The sequence below is a fragment of the Mytilus galloprovincialis genome, chromosome 9 (genome assembly GCF_965363235.1).
Source record: "Mytilus galloprovincialis chromosome 9, xbMytGall1.hap1.1, whole genome shotgun sequence".
NCBI lineage: Eukaryota > Metazoa > Mollusca > Bivalvia > Mytilida > Mytilidae > Mytilus > Mytilus galloprovincialis.
Genome location: NC_134846.1, coordinates 48,066,693 through 48,088,597, shown reverse-complemented (window position 1 = coordinate 48,088,597; position 21,905 = coordinate 48,066,693). Strand labels below are relative to the sequence as shown.

The 21,905-nt window shown below is 31.8% G+C and overlaps 1 protein-coding gene across 18 annotated transcripts in view; it reads left to right on the top strand.

Moving 5' to 3' along the window:
* The first annotated feature begins 4,478 nt into the window (after positions 1-4,478).
* The window catches only part of LOC143045169 (cyclin-dependent kinase-like 1), a 37,872-nt gene continuing 20,445 nt past the window's right edge, over positions 4,479-21,905 (top strand). For 7 of the 18 annotated variants that reach the window (XM_076217502.1, XM_076217500.1, XM_076217498.1 and 4 more), the window contains exons 1-3: positions 4,743-5,366; positions 13,926-14,127; positions 20,065-20,259. In XM_076217502.1, coding sequence (XP_076073617.1) covers positions 13,960-14,127; positions 20,065-20,259 — 363 coding nt within the window. In that variant the 5' untranslated portion in view covers positions 4,743-5,366; positions 13,926-13,959. Of the gene's footprint in view, positions 4,566-4,740; positions 5,367-13,925; positions 14,128-20,064; positions 20,260-21,905 lie in introns of those variants that run through there. The other 11 variants (XM_076217491.1, XM_076217494.1, XM_076217488.1 and 8 more) reach the window with 5 other exon arrangements.

Genomic DNA, 21,905 nt, shown 5'->3' with positions numbered 1-21,905 from the left:
TCTTTTTTACGAAGCAAAGCAATACCAACTCTTTCAATTTGTCTTTTAGTTTGGAATGTGGAATACTAATGTAAAGAGTAGAAAAGTCAAATGTTTTAATACTGTTACAAGATGAAAGAGAGTTAGATTGTATGTACTCTAAAAGATCTTTGGAATTTTTAAGTATCCACATCTGATTCACGCCCCTCTAGATTATGCAGTTTCACACTAACTTTGAAACCCGTCTTTGATTGCTGATTAAATAGATGTTAATAATTTCGAAAGAGGTTTCGTGGATCACTTGGAAGACGCAGCAATATACCGTTGTTTGTAAGGACACTTATGTAGTTTAGGTATCCAATATTGTGATGGCAGATCCAGTTCTTCATCTTTGGTTGAAATTCCAAAGGAACACAGAACAAACCTATGATTATCCAGGATTTCCTCTTTGGCAAGTGTCGTGAGGGTATATGTTGAGTTTCCAAGTGAATTGTCAATACCTAATTCGTTTATCAAGCAGTTAATGTACACACAAAAACGATGTTGTTTGGGGGTTTATCTGCGGGGACAACAAACATATTTGTCATGTAGGTAGGATAGGTGTTTTGCAACATTTTGGTCTTGAAAGATTGACGTAGCATGGGCATTGATAGACCCATTCAGTTTTTTAATTCTGATTTGTATCAACGACCTCACTGCCTTAATCCATTCGGAAAGATAGAAGATGTCGACCAAAACCCATATTAAGGAGTTCAGTTTATCAACAACCTAAAAACAAAGATATACACGTCAACATCGAAGACGTAGCAAATGGGTCATTAAACTTCTTGAGAGAAAACATCAATAAATTCCGGGAAGAGACTACTTAAGCTATTGTTATAGCAAACTTTGAATATACATGTACAAGCAGTGCTCGGGGCCTAATCCAGGTCTGAAGAAACCAAACAAAAATATATAATACTATTATTACCAATCTTAATCAAGGAAAAGATATTCGCTTTATTTTTTGCGATATTTCCAAAGCTTTTGACAAAGTTTGGCATGATGGTTTACTACATAAATTGAAAGATTTTGGTATCCATAGTAATTTAATCGATTGGATTGGAGATTACCTAGGTGACAGATGCCAGAAAGTTGTTTTGGATGGGTTTTATTCATCTCAAAAAGGTACCAATGCTGGGGTACCCCAAGGCTCGGTACTGGATCCATTCCTTTTTTCAACTTATATTAATGACATTGTGGAAAATATGAGTAATCATATTAGATTATTTGCATATGACACCTCTTTATATGCCAATATTGATGATGACTATGATGCTGTTTCTATGTCTTTGACTGATGATCTTGGGAGGACTTAAACATGGGCTGACAACTGGGCTGTAACCTTTAATCCCTCCAAAACAGAAACCCTTTTATTTTCTAGAAAAGTTATCAATCATCCCCTTTATACTTTGGCATTCGTGGGGACCAAATAAAAGAAGTTAAAAGTCACTGTCACCCAGGTCTAAACTTTGAGAGTAAGGCTAATTAGAAATTACATATAAATGCAATTTATAAAAAAGCATGTTCTAGATTACATTTATTACAACAAGTAAAATATAGTTTCGATCGAAATGTACTTATTACAATTTATACAGCATTTATTCGTCCTATTCTAGAATATGCAAACATTATGTGACAGGGCAAAAGTGGACTTTGGCATTCGTGGGGACCAAATAAAAGAAGTTAAAAGTCACTGTCACCCAGGTCTAAACTTTGAGAGTAAGGCTAATTAGAAATTACATACAAATGCAATTTATAAAAAAGCATGTTCTAGATTACATTTATTACAACAAGTAAAATATAGTTTCGATCGAAATGTACTTATTACAATTTATACAGCATTTATTCGTCCTATTCTAGAATATGCAAACATTATGTGACAGGGCAAAAGTGGACATCACGTCTTGGAATAATTGTACTTTACAAGAAGCTAACTTATTAGAAAGTGTTCTAGCGTACTTGACGGGCTAGTCGGCAAAATTAATATTGTTTTTGAATTTGTATATTAATTATGGTAAACGTACATAGTGTTTATGTACAATGTGGTGTAGGTCGGTTAGTAGGTAATAGAGTAAATACATAAACCAGAGATTCCTCCTAAATATTTTTGTTCAGGTATAAGACAATTTAATATTATTCATTGTCAATTACGAAACGATGCAAGCAATTTCAATTCTCACTTGTTTCATAATTTTTTGACAGGAGAACCTTTTTGTCCTAAATGTTTATATAAATGTGAAGACAATCAACATTATTTTTTTTGATTGTCCATCATACACTTTTAACAGGATCACACTGCTTAATAAACTGTCTGCTGATGGAGTTGATATTGATTTAAAGTTGATACTATTTGGTGATCAATCTATGTGTATTGAAGACAATGTGCAGATAGTTAAGGCTATTCATGAATATATAAAAAAATTCAGAGATATTTGTATAATGAAATGTATTTTATAGTCCAAAACCAAATTAACTTTTACTTTGTCTGTATTTTATATTATATTTAAGCTCCTAGACCCGAACCAGCTGAAAAATAATTAAAACTGAAACAAAAGTTAATAATGAAATGACAGTACATTGAAATTAATATTATTAAAGCTAAAAAGCTAATAAATGCACCTTCATTTCTATATCATTCATATATTCAATTTGTATATCTTTAATTTCTTAAATCTATTTTTTTCTCTCTCTTCTTATTAATAACATTCTAAATTCTTTTTATATTATTATAATTCTTTAATGTATCAATCATGTCAATATGGTTACTACTCGCTGTCGTTTTTCTTCATGTGCAATTATTTAGTAAAAATAAGTACATGATATCAAACATGTTGTTTTAAAAATGAGTTATTAAATTTATTATTTTAAATAGCTGACTGGAGACCATTTAATTTAATGTGAGACCTCTAAATCAATGCGGGAGCTTATCACCTAGAATATTAAAACTTTTTTCATAATTTAGATTTTCTTATTTTTGTGAGTTAACATTTGAAGCATTCTTAAAATAGTCATACTGTTGATCTGAGTTAACTATTTGAAACATCATTCCAGTCAGCTAAGAGGTATTTTTGAAAAAATAATTCAGTTTTGTCATTATGTTTGTGTATGTGTTGCTTTGTTTGAATGTAATATATTGTACCTTGTTTTGTGGAGAGGGCTTACATAGGCTATGCCTGTTGCCCAATCCAATTCAATTTATTTGAATAAAATATTGTTTAAACTAAACAAAAAATAGAGAAATGGATCATTCTGTTTCATTAAACATTAATTCAGTATACGTGTAGCATCTGGGTCATTTACTAACATACCAAAGGAGTTAACATTGTAGTCATCAGGGTTCTCACTAAGGCGAGTCCATCAGTCCTGGACTAATCAAAATCTGTCTGGACTCATGATCTTCAAAAATGCAGTGCAGTCTTAGTACAAATGTAGTTATTGTGCATGAATACAAACTGAAAGAGACTCATTTATACATTGTTCATGCCTAAAGTGACTATATGTGCAAATTTGAGGTTCTATTTATGTATCATCACTGACAAAAAGGGGTCTTATTTCAAAGCAGGCTTTGACTCTTGAAAGGGGGGTCTATAAATTGAAGTTGCAGTGAAATTCATGGTTTATTCTCAATTTCCCAATTTGATGAAAATTGCGAATACTAGTATTTTCCCAATAAAGAAGGGTAGAGATATTTTTGAAAAAAGCCAACAATATCACTGACAGTCATCATAGGGGTCTCATTGGGACTGATGCGGATTAACCCCCCCTCTCCATCCTTTTTCTGCGAAAAAATTGTTGCTCATATAGAGAATCACTGAAGCGTGATGGCAGCGGGCACCCTCTTAGGCAGTCCGAGGGTCCCCACCTATTAATTAATGTTTAAGGGGTATTCCGCTTCTCACCATAATAGCGCATGTAGTTTCCTTGTCCCGTCGGACTTCGTTTCCCGTTTTCACGCTTAATTACTCGACTTTCGCGTGCATGTCACGCTAAAAAAAAGTCAATCCGGCGTTATGCTTATAGTCCCAAATGAGAAACACATCATAGATACCAGGGTTGAATTTCTGTATTTACGCAAGACGCGCGATTCATCTACAAAAGACTCAACAGCGCCGCTCGAATAAAAAAGGTATGAAACGCTAAGCAAAGTACGGAGTAGAAGAGCATTGAGAACCAAATATTCCGAAAGTTTTGCCAAATACAAACTCATGGCAGATCTAGAAATATGGACGAAAATTACTCCAATTTCAGTCTTATATATTTATGAATAGCAGATATACAATTTTCGTTTCAAGTTTTTAAATATCATACATTTAGTAATGCAAACCCATTAGATTCACATCAATAATTGAGGGAAAACACCTGTACAGGGCTGTTTTCAATCTATATTGGAGTTCCTGGCTCCAATCCATCACCATCACTATATTTTACAGTAGGCCATATGCTACAGGAAGTTGTATTGTTATTGTGTTCTACGCACGCGTGTACTTTTTCCTATATTATTTCGAGGATTGGTTCGCTCAAATGGTGCCATTAAACGATAAAGGGTAACTTATGGTACAATGCTCGATAAAATATGAATAACAATTGTCAAATTTATTTTACATTTTCTGTACAAAACACAGTTATTACTGGAAAAAAGTGTGACACAAAAGAACCGGAAGTCAAACATTTGTTGTCACTAGATACATGCGGTCTGGCAAAAGTTCAAAAGAAGTATGAATGGTGTAATTAGCATTTACAGTTTTAATCATGTTGCAACTGGATTAAACAGTTGTTGATTGCAAAACACTTGATCTAACAACTGATAAAGCTTTTTCATTTATTTCCGGAAGTTAAATTACTGTTTATTTGATTTAAAAAATAATAATCATGTTATTTTTTAGACATAGAAAATTCACGTGTTTCAATCTATTTTTACTTACAAATATACGGCGATAAATAACTACAGTATCTCGGATTACTTTTGTCAAAAACGTGCGATTAGCTGGATTAAAATTTTCTGTTGAAGTTGTTAAGAAACAAATATGAAGAACAGTGAATTACAAGGAGTTCGATAATGTTTATAGAAATAATAAGAGCATCATGAAGCAGACGACAACTTTCATTTTGAGATATTATTGACATAATTTATATTGTAGGATAGTATTTTAAAAGTTTTAGAGTGAGAGTCTGAGTGAAAGTAGACCAGCTGTTTACATGTTACATTAATTGCAATTTGAAGTGAAAATGTTTCATATGTTTTTGTGAATATTGGCATATATATAGCCATAGATAAACAATGTGGAGACATTAGTGGTATATAACCAATTGGATCAATAATAGCCTACTAGATATTTACTAAAAAGGTAGGTTTATTTTTATCAATCAAAGATAATTATTACAGCAATCAGTGAGAATTATTATAATAAACAATATAAATGCTCCAATTTAAAAAGCCATCAACTTTTAATTATTTAAATGTGTTTTTGTGAATTTCCAGAATTTATACCATATAAATATATGAATAATAAGTTTATTAAACTTTAATGCCCTTAATATAAAGAGAAACATATAAGTCAAATATTTTGAATTAAAAGTAGCAAGGACAAACCTAGGGCAAACAAACTCAGGGCGAACAGACCTAAGGCGAACATGTAATCAGGGTGAACAGACCTGAAACTGGTTTACATGATCCAGGAAATATTGACACCTGTATTATACAGGTATATCACTATATGTACATTTTGCATCTTTTTTTCGTTGAAAAGAAAGTGTACATTTAATTGTTATAATGCATCTAAAATTATAATATAATGCCCCCATTATAACCCTCATTGATCATGTTCATTGTCGTCACATTTTTGAACTGTTTACATTTGCAAAAAAAAGACAATCCTAACAACTACACCCCTATCCTTCCTAACCTAACACTTAAATTATTAATTCTTGAATATGGGATATCAATGTTTTTTTAAGATGAACACTGTACATCTGTCAAGTTAATTTTACAGTCATGACAGTCACCAGAAGGTAGTTAAGTTTTGGTAAATTAAAACTAGACATTGATGGATGATTTATTTAACTACATTTGTAATAATTATCAGAAGAATTGTTAGTGGCACATGAGTCTCCACTATTAGTACTCAGGGTAATTCTTATATTTTTGTCATCTTAACATCAAAGAAATGTATATATAAACAACGCTCTTCATGTCTACTTGATGAGTAAAGGAAGATTATTTTTTAATGCAAAGTTATGGAACGCCGTAGCTGCCTTATGTGTACTTGTTTTTAGATACGCTTATACTTTTCAATATATGCACATAGTTTTTCTATATATGCACATACTTTTTCTCTATATGCACATAGTTTACTTTATATGCACATAGTTTACTTTATATGCACATAGTTTTTCTATATATGCACATAGTTTTTCTATATATGCACATAGTTTTACTATATATGCACATACTTTTTCTCTATACGCACATACTTGTTCTCTATATGCACATCGTTTATTTTATATGCACATAGTTTTTCTCTATATGCACATAGTTTTTCTATATATGCGCATAGTTTACTATGTATACACATCGTTCTCCGTGTGTATACTTTTCCCTTATTTTCTTGATAGTTCTTCAAGGATATACTTGTATTCAATATACTTTACTATTTCCTGACTGAAGGATTCCTGGGTACCGTAATGGTAAATAAAATGGCAGAGCCACTGATGCTGACTGTTTTAAGGAAAGTGGGATTGCTAGAAGTTTACGAAAGTTTTGAACGGGAAGCTATAACTCCTGATATAATAAGTCTGCTTTCAAAACAAAATTTGCAGTTTTTAGGTATTCCAAACGCAACCGACATGATGAGATTGCGGGCAGAATGTGTAAAATATGGAAAATCCAAACCACAGAAAATAGGAGGATACTCTGGAGCACCAAAATTTGATATTGATAAATTAACATTATACAGTTTGTTAGATTGTGGATTCCAAATATTCGATATTGCAAAACTTTTATTAGTATAAGAGCGCACAATATATCGCCGAATGGCTCAGTTTGGATTGTCAAAACAAGGCTTTTCAGAAATAGACGATGGTGATCTGGAAAGAGTAGTTTCGGAAACCATTAAAGATTTCCCAATGTGTGGCGAACAAATGCTTCGACAACTGTTAAGAACGAAGGGTTTAAAAATACAACGATGGCGACTAAGGGACTGCATTCATGAAATAGATTCGTCTGGAGTTCGAGCAAGGAAAGCTGGTCGTCTCCATCGGAGAACTTATAACGTAATGGCCCCTAACTATTTGTGGCACATAGACACCAACCATAAACTAATTCGATGGAGGTTTGTAATAATTGGTGGCATTGACGGGTTTAGTAGGATGATTATGTTTCTTTCGTGTAATGACAATAACACTTCTAAAACTGTTTTGGAAAGCTTCCTCACCGGTGTTGATAATTATGGCATACCATTAAAAGTAAGATCCGACAAGCTTAAGGGACGGGAAAATGTTTCTGTAGAAGATTTTATGCCGACGGAACGAGGTGAAAGCGGCATGATCACAGGTACCAGTACACATAATCAACGGATCGAAAGACTCTGGAGGGACATTTTTGAAGGCGTCTTGTGCTATTTTTATAATCTTTTCTACTAAATGGAGGATCATGATATCCTTGACCCCTTAAATGATCTACATTTGGCAGCGCTGCACTATAATTTCAAGGACGAAATTAACAGAAGACTGAATATGTGATCTACAGCATGGGGTTGTCACAGAATAAGGACCGTTAAGGCTACTCCCCTACAGCTTTGGGGCTCAGGGCAAGTTCAGAACCCAGTTGGCATGCAAATGAATGAGACGGAATTACCAGAATTAGGAGTTGGAGAACAGAACAATGAAGCTACCAGAGATGGAGAAAGGCCAATATTTCAACCCTTAAATCTTATAAATGAACAATGTAGGGAGATCCTAAATAATGAATTGTATCGAACAGGCGAGAACTTTGGTATTGATGACTATTTAAAGTCTTTGGAGATCATTTCGGCAAATAATTAACATTAACAAAATCATTAAAATTACATGTGATTTAAAGTAAAACATTGTTGTTGTTGTTGTTTTAGCATGATTAAAGACATAATATTGTTTTTGGTACTAGGAAGATTTTGTATTGATTCTGCACCTTTATCAACAGTTAAGATAACTTAGTACCTAAACTTTTCTCTATTATTCACCAGCAACCACAAAATATAGGCAATCTAGCATTACATAGCTCGTCTCAAACCAGGTTCTGATTACAGAACATATTGACATGTAGTAGTTATAAAAGTTAAACTAGAGGTATTTTATGCAATGCTCACACAGAGCTACCCCACGTACCCATCAACATAAATAGTAAATTATTCCGTATAATGTACCCCCAGTTACAAGAGTTTGTGACCTTGACATACTTTATGTGCCTGTCCCAAGCCAGGATCCAGTGTTCAGTGGCTGTCTTGTTTTTATTTGTTGTTTTGTTTTCATGGGGTAATTTTGTCGCTGTGTCTTCCAGGTTGTTTATGTCTAGTTGCTTGCACTTTTTGTAAGGAGCCTGCTTGAACTCACTTGGTAGTGTAGGTGATGCCATTTTTGAAGACCACTACAGTGACCTTTGGCTGTTATTTTGTGCATGTCCTTGTGCTGTTCTGTGGTGGGATGATATATCATGTGTTTTTTTTTTATCCCCTATCAGTTCTTTTATATATAATGATGGACTAGTGTTGCAAAGTGTTCAAAAGCTGTTGTATTTGCAAAGATGCGGCATAAAAATGACATGAAATTTCATTCAAAAAGATTGCATTTTATGAACAAGTAGATGTAAATTGTAATGCATAAAGCATTTACACTTTGAGCTTAGCATTATAAAACATGTACGGGTTAAGTCTTCTGTGAACTTAATAAATATGGAAATAAGACATATTTGGCACTTGCAATGTTTTATGAGGTCAAAGTCAAGTAGTATACAGTGGATTTCTTTTAATCACATAACCAATTTGTTATAGAACAAGAGTCTCAAGTGGTGAGCCTGTAATCTCACCTGGTATGCTTGGTATAGGACCTCACATGGATGGTTCATACCAAGTTTCAGTTCATTTGGCTCTACTGCTACAGAGGAGAAGAAGTTTTAAATTTCAACCAATCAAAACATGTAAATCCTCATGGCAGCCATTTTATTTTTAACGGACCTGGATGATTTATGCAAATTTTGTAAAGGACCTCCCATGGATGCTTCATACAAAGTTTCAGTTCAATTGACCCAGGGGTTTCAGAGGAGAAGATCAGAATGTAAAAGTTTACGGACTAGAATGTTTTTTATCTGTTCCTCTCCGTTTTCCGCCATTTTAATTGAATAATAGTTTAGTCAATGTCGGTAAAGAAATATTAAATTTCTGGCAAAAACGTATCTTTTGAAAACTATGAGTCATCTATGTGCATATGGAGAAAAAGTATGTGCATATAGAGAAAAAGTATGTGCATATAGAGAAAAAGTATGTGCATATAGAGAAAAAGTATGTGCATATAGAGAAAAAGTATGTTCGTATAGAGAAAAAGTATGTGCATATATAGAAAAAGTATGTGCATATATAGAAAAACAATGTGCATATAAAGTAAACTATGTGCATATATAGAAAAACTATGTGCATATAAAGTAAACTATGTGCATATATAGAAAAACTATGTGCATATAAAGTAAACTATGTGCATATAGAGAAAAAGTATGTGCATATATAGTAAAACTATGTGCATATATAGAAAAACTATGTGCATATAAAGTAAACTATGTGCATATAGAGAAAAAGTATGTGCATATATAGAAAAAGTATGTGCATATATAGAAAAACTATGTGCATATATTGAAAAGTATAAGCGTATCTAGAAACAAGTACACATAAGGCAGTTACGGCGTTCCATACAAAGTAAATTGGAATTCACTTTTGGTGTTGTTTGCATAACTTTATTGACTTGCAACCTTTAATCTACAAATGTAGAAAATGTAAAAATATATGTGAAAATTTTAAAATCCACTAAACTCCAAAATGAATTAAAAGCGTTCTTTTTATTTTGTATGAATTTCTTTATTTTAGACTCCAAATAGATTTCTAAAATTTTGACAAATTCAGTATGAAACCTGCATCTTCTTTTATAAAAGTGGTAGTCTCATTGAAATTTGAATCATGCAATATATAATTTATGAATTCAAGATATAATTCATACGGATACCTCAGGCTCTATGTGGTACATGCAACTCAGTTTGAAAAACATGTATCAGAATCAGCAAATTTTATTGAAATATTCCATCTGAAATAAGTATTTTTAAAAATTGTTCATGGGCACATAGGCATAAAAATATGATTACTTTTGTTTTGGTCCAATTTGGGCCATAAAAAAGAATAGGTTTGTTTGCCCAAACACTACCTACCCAGAAAAAAGCTGCCTACTCAAATTCTTTTATTGTCCTGATTTGAAGAAGTTTTTTTTAATCAGATAGGCATGAAGACTAATAAACATCCGATATGTAAATTTCTTAAAAAAAAAAAAAAAAAAAAAAAAAAAAAGAAAATGCCTACCTACCTACCCACTGTCTCAAACTTGGGTAGGGCTTGAGCAAATCAAAATATTTTAAATTGTGGCCTTGCTGTTAGAGCCCTGTCAAAATGGGGTGTTAGTACAAGTACAACCATGTTGCAGGAGCAGATCTCACCATTTTTAAAAAGGACATTCCAACAATATGTCTCAATTCAAAAGCATTGATCGTAAAAAAAAAAAGTGTTTCTAAACCTCTGACCCCCCCCCCCCCCCCCGACCCCTTTGGATCTGCCACTGTGTTGGTCAGTGGAGATTTTAATTTTATACCTCCTGTTTTGAGAGTGCATACAATAATCAATCCTCGGAGGAAAGGGTAAAGAGAAATATAGTCTGAACATACACTTCTTTAATAAGGTTGATAGGACTGTCTGTCTTTTTTCCTTATTAGTACAATCTCACTCTCACTCACTCTGTGTTGACGGAATTGTTGTCACATAGAAAAATGCTTAGATTATTAAATACAAATTTATATAGGATATAACATCCTTATAAATCGTTTGCAAATTTATGAAATTTACAGCTGCAATTAATATTGTTGATGTCTCGGCAGGGGAGAACTGCCTTTATTATCTGTATATTGAGTTCTAAGGACATTTTTGTAAAGAAATAAATTGCTTTATAAGCGTGAAAATGAAAGATAAAGTGTATTTAAAGATTGAGAGATGAATTTGATTAATAAATTTTAAAACTGGTCCACACTTCAAATTAAATCTTCAAATATAATTTTTAGGGCTTAAAAAAAAGAGAAAATATTTTAAAATAAGATAATGAAAATTTTGAAAAATAATGAAAATATTATTTTTTATCTAGAATCGATAAACGAGTAGTTTTCATTTTTAATATTATTTAACTATAGTAAGGAAAAAGATATATTTATATACTACAGATAAGCATATTAGTGAATAGAAAAATCAAAAAGCCTGTCACAAGTTATTAAAAGTACACTTACAACTGTACACTGTATATGCAGATGAAAATTATTAAGGGATATCAAGATAGATGCATTAAAGAAAGTATTTCGGATGAACTAATAAATTGCCAACATTTTCCATACTACATAAAATTGAGAATGGAAATGGGAAATGTGTCAAAAAGACAACAACCCGACCATAGAAAAAACAACAGCAGAAGGTCACAAACAGGTCTTTGAATGTACATGTAGCGAGAAATTCCAGCATCTGGAGGTGTCCTTCAGTATACAGTATACATGTATGATGTATATAATACATGCAAAGCCACTGCAAAATATTGACCCCATTTTACTGTAAAGATGGTGCAAATGACTACATAGTGTTTTTGATTTACACTGAGGTACTCCATTAATGTTAAAACAAATGTGAGATTTATTAACTTATATGTGGGGTTTAGATTTTATCCTATGTCAGTTTAAACATTGAAATGCATAAACACAAAGATAATCCATAAAATCTATATGCAATCAATAGGTATTTAAAAGAAACTTTAGTTTAAGCCGTTTTAAACCCCATGCCAGCAATTTTTAAATACTTAAGACCATATATACATAATGGGTTTTATTAAGTCATTCTTTTCTGGTCAAATTACTGTTCATCAGTCTTTTTTATTTCATCATTTTATATAATCAGACACCATAAGATAAAGTTTTATCAATCTTACCAAATTTAATCTATTCTTGACCAAATAGACCTGTGGTTTTTAAAACCTTAATTTTAGATTTGGTGTTAAATATTGGACAAATTTTGTTGTTTACCATGTTAACCTCAAGGTTTTATATAATTTATCATATCTAATCATAAAAAAATATGGTGGTGTGAATTCTGGAACCAATGAATACATGTACATGTATGTCACTACATGTATATGAAGATCATGTATTAATGAATTTTCCATGGTGAAAAGTTGCATGACACTTTTAAGGAATATATATACTTATATAAACAGTCAAATTGTCTAAAAACTACTTCATGTAGTAGGCTAATGAGTAATGCATTTGCTTATGTTTGCTAAAAACAACTTACCTTGAGCATTTTGAGGTGTTGTGAGAGGAGTTGACTTGACTAGAATCAGGTAGACATGCAAGGCTTATGTACTGTTTTGTTGCTGACCTCTTTTTATGGCCCCGCAACAAAGTTGTTGGTGCCATATAGTTTTACCCTTGTCCGAAATTCCGTAATTCCGTCACAAACCATTATACAGAGTTTTTTTCTAAACACCTTTAGATATTGGGCTGATTTTTGGTATATGAGTTAACCATGATGAGTTACAGATCAAGTTTAAGTTTCGTTCCGCTCCGCTAATTTTTGCTTTAATTACAGGCTTTGGACTTGGGCAAATTATTGAAAATCACAGTTATACCGATTTTGTGTCCACATGTGTTATTGAAATTGCAGATTTTTCAACTTTTGGGACGGGGCCATTCGTGTCGCTTTGACACATCTAGTTCTTTAAGAGTTTTTTTTTAATGATTATATATACTGGTAGACAACTCTTGGCTTATACTGTGGATTCATAATTATAAGTGGGTTTCTACCATTTTCATGGCCCTTTTATGGGCATTATGTTTTCTGGTCTGTGCGTCTGTCCGTTTGTTCATTAGTCTGCATCTCAAAGCTTTTGGTAGAGCCTCTTTTTTTTTTTAACATTGAGTCTATGGGAGCCACATTCAGACTTTAACAGTGCTTAATGAAAAATGACAATAAAATCTTTAGGGTAGGCTATTTTTAAGCCGAAAAAGTAGGGACGGTAGGGTTACTGGAACCACACATATATTTTTATTTGGCCTAAGAAAGAAGCAAAAAAAATGAGATTTTTTTTTTTTGTAGTTTCGAAATTCCCCATTGATCTCTGTGGGTCAGGCTTAATTTTAGAACTCCTTTAAATAGCTTAATAGGGATGATAATTGATAATGTAATCATGCAGGATCATTTCAATTCACTTTGACAAGTCTATAAATCAGCAAATTTTCAAAATCAAAGTTGAGATCTTTTGGGTGGTACATGTACTTAAATAAATGCTTTTTTTGTGGCTTGACATTACATGTTTTCTAATGTGGCTACAGTGTACATGTAGGTTAGTTGATTGGGCAGTAACCTTTCACAATCTTATCAAACTGAACTTCTTTGTAAATATATGACAATTTCAGCAATTAATGAATGTTGTTATTTATAAAGGGACATTACTCCAGAATAATGAAACTGTCTACCCCAACAAATTCACATTTGATCTGTATTTGGTGTTAATAAGATTTGTATATAGGTATCATAACAGTTAGAAAAAAATAGCAGTGCATTGTCATAATTCTTCCATTTGTTTTTCAGGCATTAAAACCAAGGGACATAATTATAGTCCACTATGGAGAAGTATGAAAACTTGGGATTAGTTGGCGAAGGGAGTTATGGAATGGTATTAAAATGTCGACATAAAGAAACTGGACAGCTAGTAGCTATTAAAAAGTTTTTAGAAAGTGAAGATGATAAAATGGTTAAGAAGATTGCTCTTAGAGAAGTCAGAATGTTAAAGGTATTAATAGAGTTAATAACATTAACAGTACCTATGTTACTGCACCAATTGTGCATTTTGACAATTAATGTCGCTATAGTGATGCTCAAGGCCAAAACATTTTAAAATCTAATGCCCAGTTGTCGCTATCAAAGTTAACCTGGTAAAAGTTTTTCTTGACCAGGTTAACTTTGGTCTAAGTCATCTGTAGTCCTTATCAATTATTTTTATGAACACCTTTGTTGACAATAATTATATAAAGCTGCACTGTTATTGGATAATCCCCGTTCATTTTTCAAAGAAAATTAGATGAGATTTTCTTCCCTTCTTCAAACCCGTCAAAGTTGTTTTGATCAAATTTTTCTTTGACAGTTGTCACTACAAAAAAAAAAATCCCATCAAAAATGTTAACCAAGAAAACTGTGATGGTAACACCAGACCTTCAACACCTTATGTAAATGTTGAAGGTCTAATAAAACCAGAAATGACCAAAATACATCCAAACCAGTGACTAATCCTGTACACAAAAGTCATTGATTAGATACAGTTCCAAATTTAAAATGTTTTAAAAATTCTATAACTTTTTTCCCCTACTTTTTAGCTACCGTAAAATTAAAACATATCTGGTCGATATACTGACTTTTTTAGTTCAAAATGTATAGATTGTAAGCTTTTTGAAAGCTTTTAATTAATATTGTATTGTTGTCATTGTAAGTTTTGAAGTAGGATGCTTTTAGTGATAATGGTCAAATATGTTTTATTTACAGCTAAAAATTACTTAAATGAATTGGACCACCTGTGTTACTTGATCTGCTCTTTTCATCAGTATACACAATAAAATAAGCATTCAAACCAATTAGTGTAAGCAAACAAACTGTCATCATTTTCTGGATTAAAATTTGTTGAATAAACAAGTTTATTTTGTTTCTATTGTCGTATATAGATTTTGCATTAATTCAAATTTTTAAATGATTCTTGAAGTTCATGACACCAGATGTCCCATTTTTATTGTTTGAATATCACATGGCAATAAGTATACATTTGCATTAGACCATTTAACTATTGTTTCTCACGTAAAATTGTTCTAGCCCACTTTTATGCTTTACATAATCTATCAATATTGTCTGAATTACGATTGATTTTGTCATAATCAACATACAAATTGAAAAACAAATGAATAGAACAAAAATATTATTGAAAATAAATAATGCTCATATTACTAACAAATGTACTAGCAGGTAGTATTAGGTAGTAGAAAGTAAACATTTAAAATAAAACACTAAGTTAGTAAGTTGACTAAGTCTGTCTAGACTGTTATACATACATACAAAAAAAAAAACATACATATTTACATTTTATTATTTTAATTCATTCTATAATTTTATATTGTTTTGTTTCTTGCCAAAATTTTAGGCTGTGTCTTAATGAATTTGAGAATCTGTCTGCAACAGTAGATGAAATTCAATTATTATCTAATGTAATGACAGGGTTTTACAATTTGCTGATACTTTAGTATCTCATCTCCATTTTCAGTATGTATGGAGATTGTTCATGAGGATACAGATCTTGTCTTGTACAATTGTCATCTGACCTTGACATAATTTTGGTTGGATAATGAGGTCTTAGTACTTCATGCTACTTTTGCTGTTTTTGCATTTCAAAAGTATAAAATATCTACCACTCTTATTTCTTTTGATTAGCCTAGATGGCTAATAAAATAACAAAACATTCCTATAGAACAGATGAATATGGTTCTCCCTTTTGGTCGCCAGGACAGCAGCTACTGACAACCTTTTCCCAATGCCTACTAGATGCCTGGAAAGTCTCCCTCCCCTGGCACACAGGAGCCTTGGTGTTTTATAATTTACATGACCCAAAATTCATATATGCACCAATCATAATTAGATTCTGACTATGCAAGTCAAAGATGACCCTAGTTAGCCTAGCATAGTTTAGAGTTGCAGTCTTCACCCTTTGTCACAGGTCCATCATCCCAGGCTTGTAAAATATCAATCAGGCCTGTAAGATTTCAACTTCGGTTAAAAGAATCTATACAAAATTTTAGGAATATCGGCTTCAGGGCTGTGACAGCAAAACTTTATTGTCAATATTGGAGGGAAATTCTGTACTTTTCCCGTTTTTTATTTTGAATTTTTCAAAATAGTCACTGTATCCATTAAAATGAATTTTATTCAAATCTGAGTTTATTTAATTTACATGACAGACCTTCTGTAAAAGATTTATTGATTGATTGATTTTTGTTATGTAACACTGTTAAACACTAGTGGCTTTTTCATGGGGACCTGTTTTTAATGACGAAAAAAGCTGTAGACAAGCACAGATGGAGAGAACTACAGCTCTAAGACAGAAAAACTGACAATCCAGTTAAGATTGGAATCAAAAACACCTATTATCATATGTGCGGGGTTTGAACTCTCAACATGATTGTTGACAGGCTAGTGATACAGTAGTTAAACTACTAATACCACTCAACCACCAAGGCCCTTTCTGTAAAAGATAGTTGGCTGACATACTTGGTAAAGACACAATGGTTATACATGTAAATAGTTTTTTGAATTAGGTACTTTGGGACTTAAATGAATTACAATAAGAGTGTTAAAAAAAATTAACTAAGTTTAAGATACAGAATTTGATAACAAAAATTTAAGTAAGGATCATCTGCATGTTATAGAAAAACTTATTTTTTATTCAACCTGTTTGTATGTTAATAACAACAGATAACCACTGAATTACGTATTAAAGTACACGACTAGTTCATGTTTATGGTGATTATATGGTGTGAAACAATAAACTAAAAGTTAAACAATGAGAACGCAATATGATCACAAAGGTAGATAACATGATAATGGAGAATATTCTTTTTGTATTGTTTCAAAGGTGTTTGAAAGGTGTGACTTCTTAGGGTTATAATTTGTTTCGATATATTGAATTATTGTTTACAAGTCTATAACTTTACATTAATGAAGGGAAATATAACACAGACAGTTTTTCATTCAGTCTGAGTTGTTGAAATACGAATAGAGCAATAAATGTAAGACAGCAACCAAACAATTTAACAGAACTAAAATAGTCTAGGCCTTATAGTCAGACTTAGTAACACAGCAATCCCTCAAAATACCACACATATAATCAGAATTAGACTGAGTGTTGAATATATTGTTTGTTGACTTAATAGTTCCTTTCCTTGCATATGAAATTAAAATAAAACCATATAAATGCTTGTGTCTGAAGTGCTATTTGTACTTAGACAGAATACAAAAAATGTCAGGAATCAGACTGCAAGTTTGTTGATCATTACAGTTCCTTTCCTTGCATAGGAATTGGAAGTTACTCTTTTTTCATTTTGTGTGTCCAAAGCGCTTTTCTGTATTTACCAGTAACACTCACACCTAACAACTGGCTTACTTAATAGGCTGTGTTTAATTACTCCTTGATTGCAGTTACTACCACAAACAAACAGAAAGTTTTTGAAATAGTGAAAGCTGAAGTGACACCATTTTAAATAATCGTTCAATGTAATTGTGTGAAATTATACCATGTAAAAATTCATTAAAAGGCATATAATCAGTTTGAATTGTACCTGCATTTTTAAATGTGCTTTTAAATGCTTTATTCTCAAGTCAAAGGATATTCTGTAAAGATCATTTAATATTCATAGACCATTTTTTATTAATAATCTAATATCTACAATATAATCAAGACAGTATTAAAAGCGGGTTAGTTAATACTTTGTTCGTATTCATACTTAACTTGATCCTATAATCGTAGCACATTTACACTTGGAATTTAAATCAATGCTTTAGTATGCCTTTGGTTATGTATTGAAATTTATTAAAATCCATCTATTGATATACGTAAATAATTTTTGAATTGTATTTAACTTCTTATTTATTTCGACATTTAAGATTGCTCGTCCTGATCAATTGTCATTTGTTATATATAGAAGTATTAATAGGCACACTTGAGGAATTGCGCTTAACAACTGTTTTATCGTGTGTTGCCTGTACTGAAGATCACGGTGTTATGATATCAATGGTTGATTTAATACGTGTATTTATAATGTTTGATTATAAACAACTTATATTTGGTTGGATTATGAATAGCTTAGAATAGTCAAACACACATTATACTAGAATATTTAAACATAAAATTTTCTGTTTCAAAAAAGGAACATACTGGTTTCATCTGTCTTGTCTGTCTGTCTGTTTGTACATGACACATTTCTTTCTGTTTTTGTAACTTTAATAGAACAGATAAGGAGAACTATGTTTTAGGCCCTTTCAGATGTTTCCTCTTATTGCTTCATTGAAAATATATGTCTTGACAAGTTTTAAAGACATTAAATATTGATACTGAGTTATTAGAAACTTATTCCAGATTGGTCCCAATGATACTTCATTTATGGGGTCAGGCATGTACCTCTACATGCCCTAGTAATGCATGCTACATTCTAAAATTACTCAACATTAAAATTTAATCATGTTGTTGAGTCTGAGTGAGTGTTTTTCGTATCAAAAATCCTTCCTACATACAAGATTGAAAGTCATTGTTGAACTTTTTTTTTCAAAACAGAGATGAAGTTAGTTACATGTTGCCTTTGCTTGAAAATATTTGGTACATGTAGACCAGCATTATCAAATTGCATTCCAATGCTATGATTACTCCTCATCTGTAAAGATAACAGACTGTTCCCCTGTCAACTGTAATAGAATCTGGAATTTGTAGTCATTACATAATATACACTTATTATGTGACCATTTAAGCTATGTTAACAAACAAAAATCATTAGGACTGTAACCAGAATACGCAGATATGTATTACTGTAGAATTCTAATGAGTTAATTTGATATGTATGCATGCTTTAGATTATATAAGTTAAGACATGAAACTATGGACTGAAATTTAAGAACAAATGTTTTTGTTTTTTATCCAACTTTTTAAAGAAAATGGTTTAACTCAATGTATCCCCCATGAAGAATTTGAAGTACCAGTTTATACTATTGTTACGAACTTGTTGTTTGAAGATTTATAAGAATAAATGTTTTATGCAAATTAACTTCATTTTCATTTTTGTAATAGGAAACTGAAAAAGAACTATCTTTAATCTTTCAATTTGATGCATTACATTTACTTAAAAAGTAGATCATAAAGGTGAAGATACCTGGTACCACTTGATTTTAATACCCCTGTAGCCGTTAGTACTATATTTTATCTATTTTGACATATATGTACAATTATTGCTATTTTACAAATTTTTCCTTTGATCTTGCTGTTTGATTATTTCCTTGAGTGATTTGAAAAATTATCGCTAGAAACTAATGGAACATGTGCGGTTGTCAATGAAATTAACAATGTCTTCATAGCAAAAATAGCAATAAACTGATTATTATTGGTCATCTCAACTCGATTGCTTTTGCTATACCGACTTAATTGAGAAAACCAATCTAGTTAATATATAGTACGATAATCTATAAATATATATACAAATACATCTGTGCATGGGAGGCAGTCTATCATCTAGATGGAAAGTTTGGATGTTTTTTAGGCGACCATATGGTATTAGAAAAACCAAACAAGATTCTTTTCTATTTAAATGGCACAGCAAAAGCAATCACAGAGTTTCTACTTGTAATACATGATAGAAGACATCTAAGTCAGTTTGGAAGCCCCCCCCCCCCCTTTTTTGTTATGATCAATGCCTTTGAATGGGGACATATAGTTAGAACCCCTCCTTTATCTTGGGTTGAAACCCCTCTCCTTTTTAAAATGACTGAATCCCTCCTCAACGGTTGTCATTAAGTTACAGTTTTAAAAGCATAAAATAAGAACTTTTCATAAGATTCATGGCATCCATACTCTTTTAATGCAAAACCATTTTATCCAGAGTTTGATAAAAAAAATTGATATGATAGTATATGTTTTGCATTTTTTTTCCAGCAACTACGACATGACCACCTAGTCAATTTAATAGAAGTGTTCCGTAGAAAGAAAAGACTTTATTTAGTTTTTGAATTTGTTGATCATACTGTGTTAGATGAACTAGAAAAATGTCCAAATGGATTAGATGAAAACACTGTTCGTAGAATATTGTGGCAAGTCTTAAAAGGAGTAGAATTTTGTCATGTACATAATGTAAGTTTAACTATATGAATGTTTGATATAAATTAAAAGATGTGGTATAAGTGTAAATGAGACAACTCTCCTTTCAAGACGACACATATACAAAGCTAACAATTATAGGTCAAAGTATGGCCCTCAACACAGAGCTCAGACCCCAAAACAAGCCACAAATGGCCCCAAAATTACATTTTAAACAGGAAAACCATCAATCTAAATCATGGACTTTTATTCAATGGCAGACAACTGAAGAAGAAATGACTGAAATGTAATAAATATATATGAGTTCTATGCCATTTAAGCTTGATTCAACTGCAATTATTTAAGATATCCTTAAAAAATAATTGATGTATGCTTAAAATATTGGGCTTTAATATTAAAACATCAAAATACCACAGACATTCTGTTAAATGTACATGTGCAGTCAGGGAATAAAAACCTAGATCTTGATGTGTTTCATTTCTGTTTTTGTTTGCTTTGGAACTCTACTGAAAAAGCTCTTATAACCAAAATTTAAAATTTCACTATCATACTTTCATTTGAGAAGTTAAGCTTTTAATTATTTTGAAGTGTGATTCTTTGTAAATTAAAGTAGTTTGTTTGAACCAACAAATAAACTGCAACACAGTTTTAATAATACTTATAACAATATTTATTAAACATTTATTATTTTGAAACTTACAGGTAGACAAATAATAAACATGCTAATCTTAATTAATATCTTCACAAATAGTTGTTATATGAAGATTTTAAATCCTTTGGTAAGCCATATTTGTCACATCTGCATGATTTTGGCAAGGAAGTAAATCAACACACTGGAGATGAGCTTTGTAAATTTTGTTAATCCATAACCTCTAATTTATTAACCTTTTAGGTTATTTTGTTGGTTAACCTATTAGAAAATTTATACATGTAGTTGATGATTTTGTTAAAGTTTGACAGATCTTGGCATTTCAACAAAAAAACGGAAAGCTTGCATTTGTTGACTCATCCAACTACTCGTCTGAGAACAAATATTCAGACATTTCCCTTATGTGTCTATACAAAATGTTGCAAAAATTAACTAGTATGAATAAAACTTTACTAGTGTCAGAAGCATCAGGCAACTTAATGCAGTTTTACAGAAGCCCACTTTGTCTATTGCCAATGTGGCAATTAACACTATCAATTTTCATCTTTACAGATTTTTATGCCCCACCTACGATAGTAGAGGGGCATTATGTTTTCTGGTCTGTGCCTCCGTTCGTCCGTTGGTCCGTTCGTTCGTCCCGCTTCAGGTTAAAGTTTTTGGTCAAGGTAGTTTTTGATGAAGCTGAAGTCCAATCAACTTGAAACTTAGTACACTGGTTGCTTATGATATGATCTTTCTAATTTTAAAGCCAAATTAGACTTTTGACCCCAATTTCACGGTCCACTGAACATAGAAATGAAAGTGCGAGTTTCAGGTTAAAGTTTTTGATGAAGCTGAAGTCCAATCAACTTGAAACTTAGTACACTTGTTGCTTATGATATGATCTTTCTAATTTTAAAGCCAAATTAGACTTTTGACCCCAATTTCACGGTCCACTGAACATAGAAATGAAAGTGCGAGTTTCAGGTTAAAGTTTTTGGTCAAGGTAGTTTTTGATGAAGCTGAAGTCCAATCAACTTGAAACTTAGTA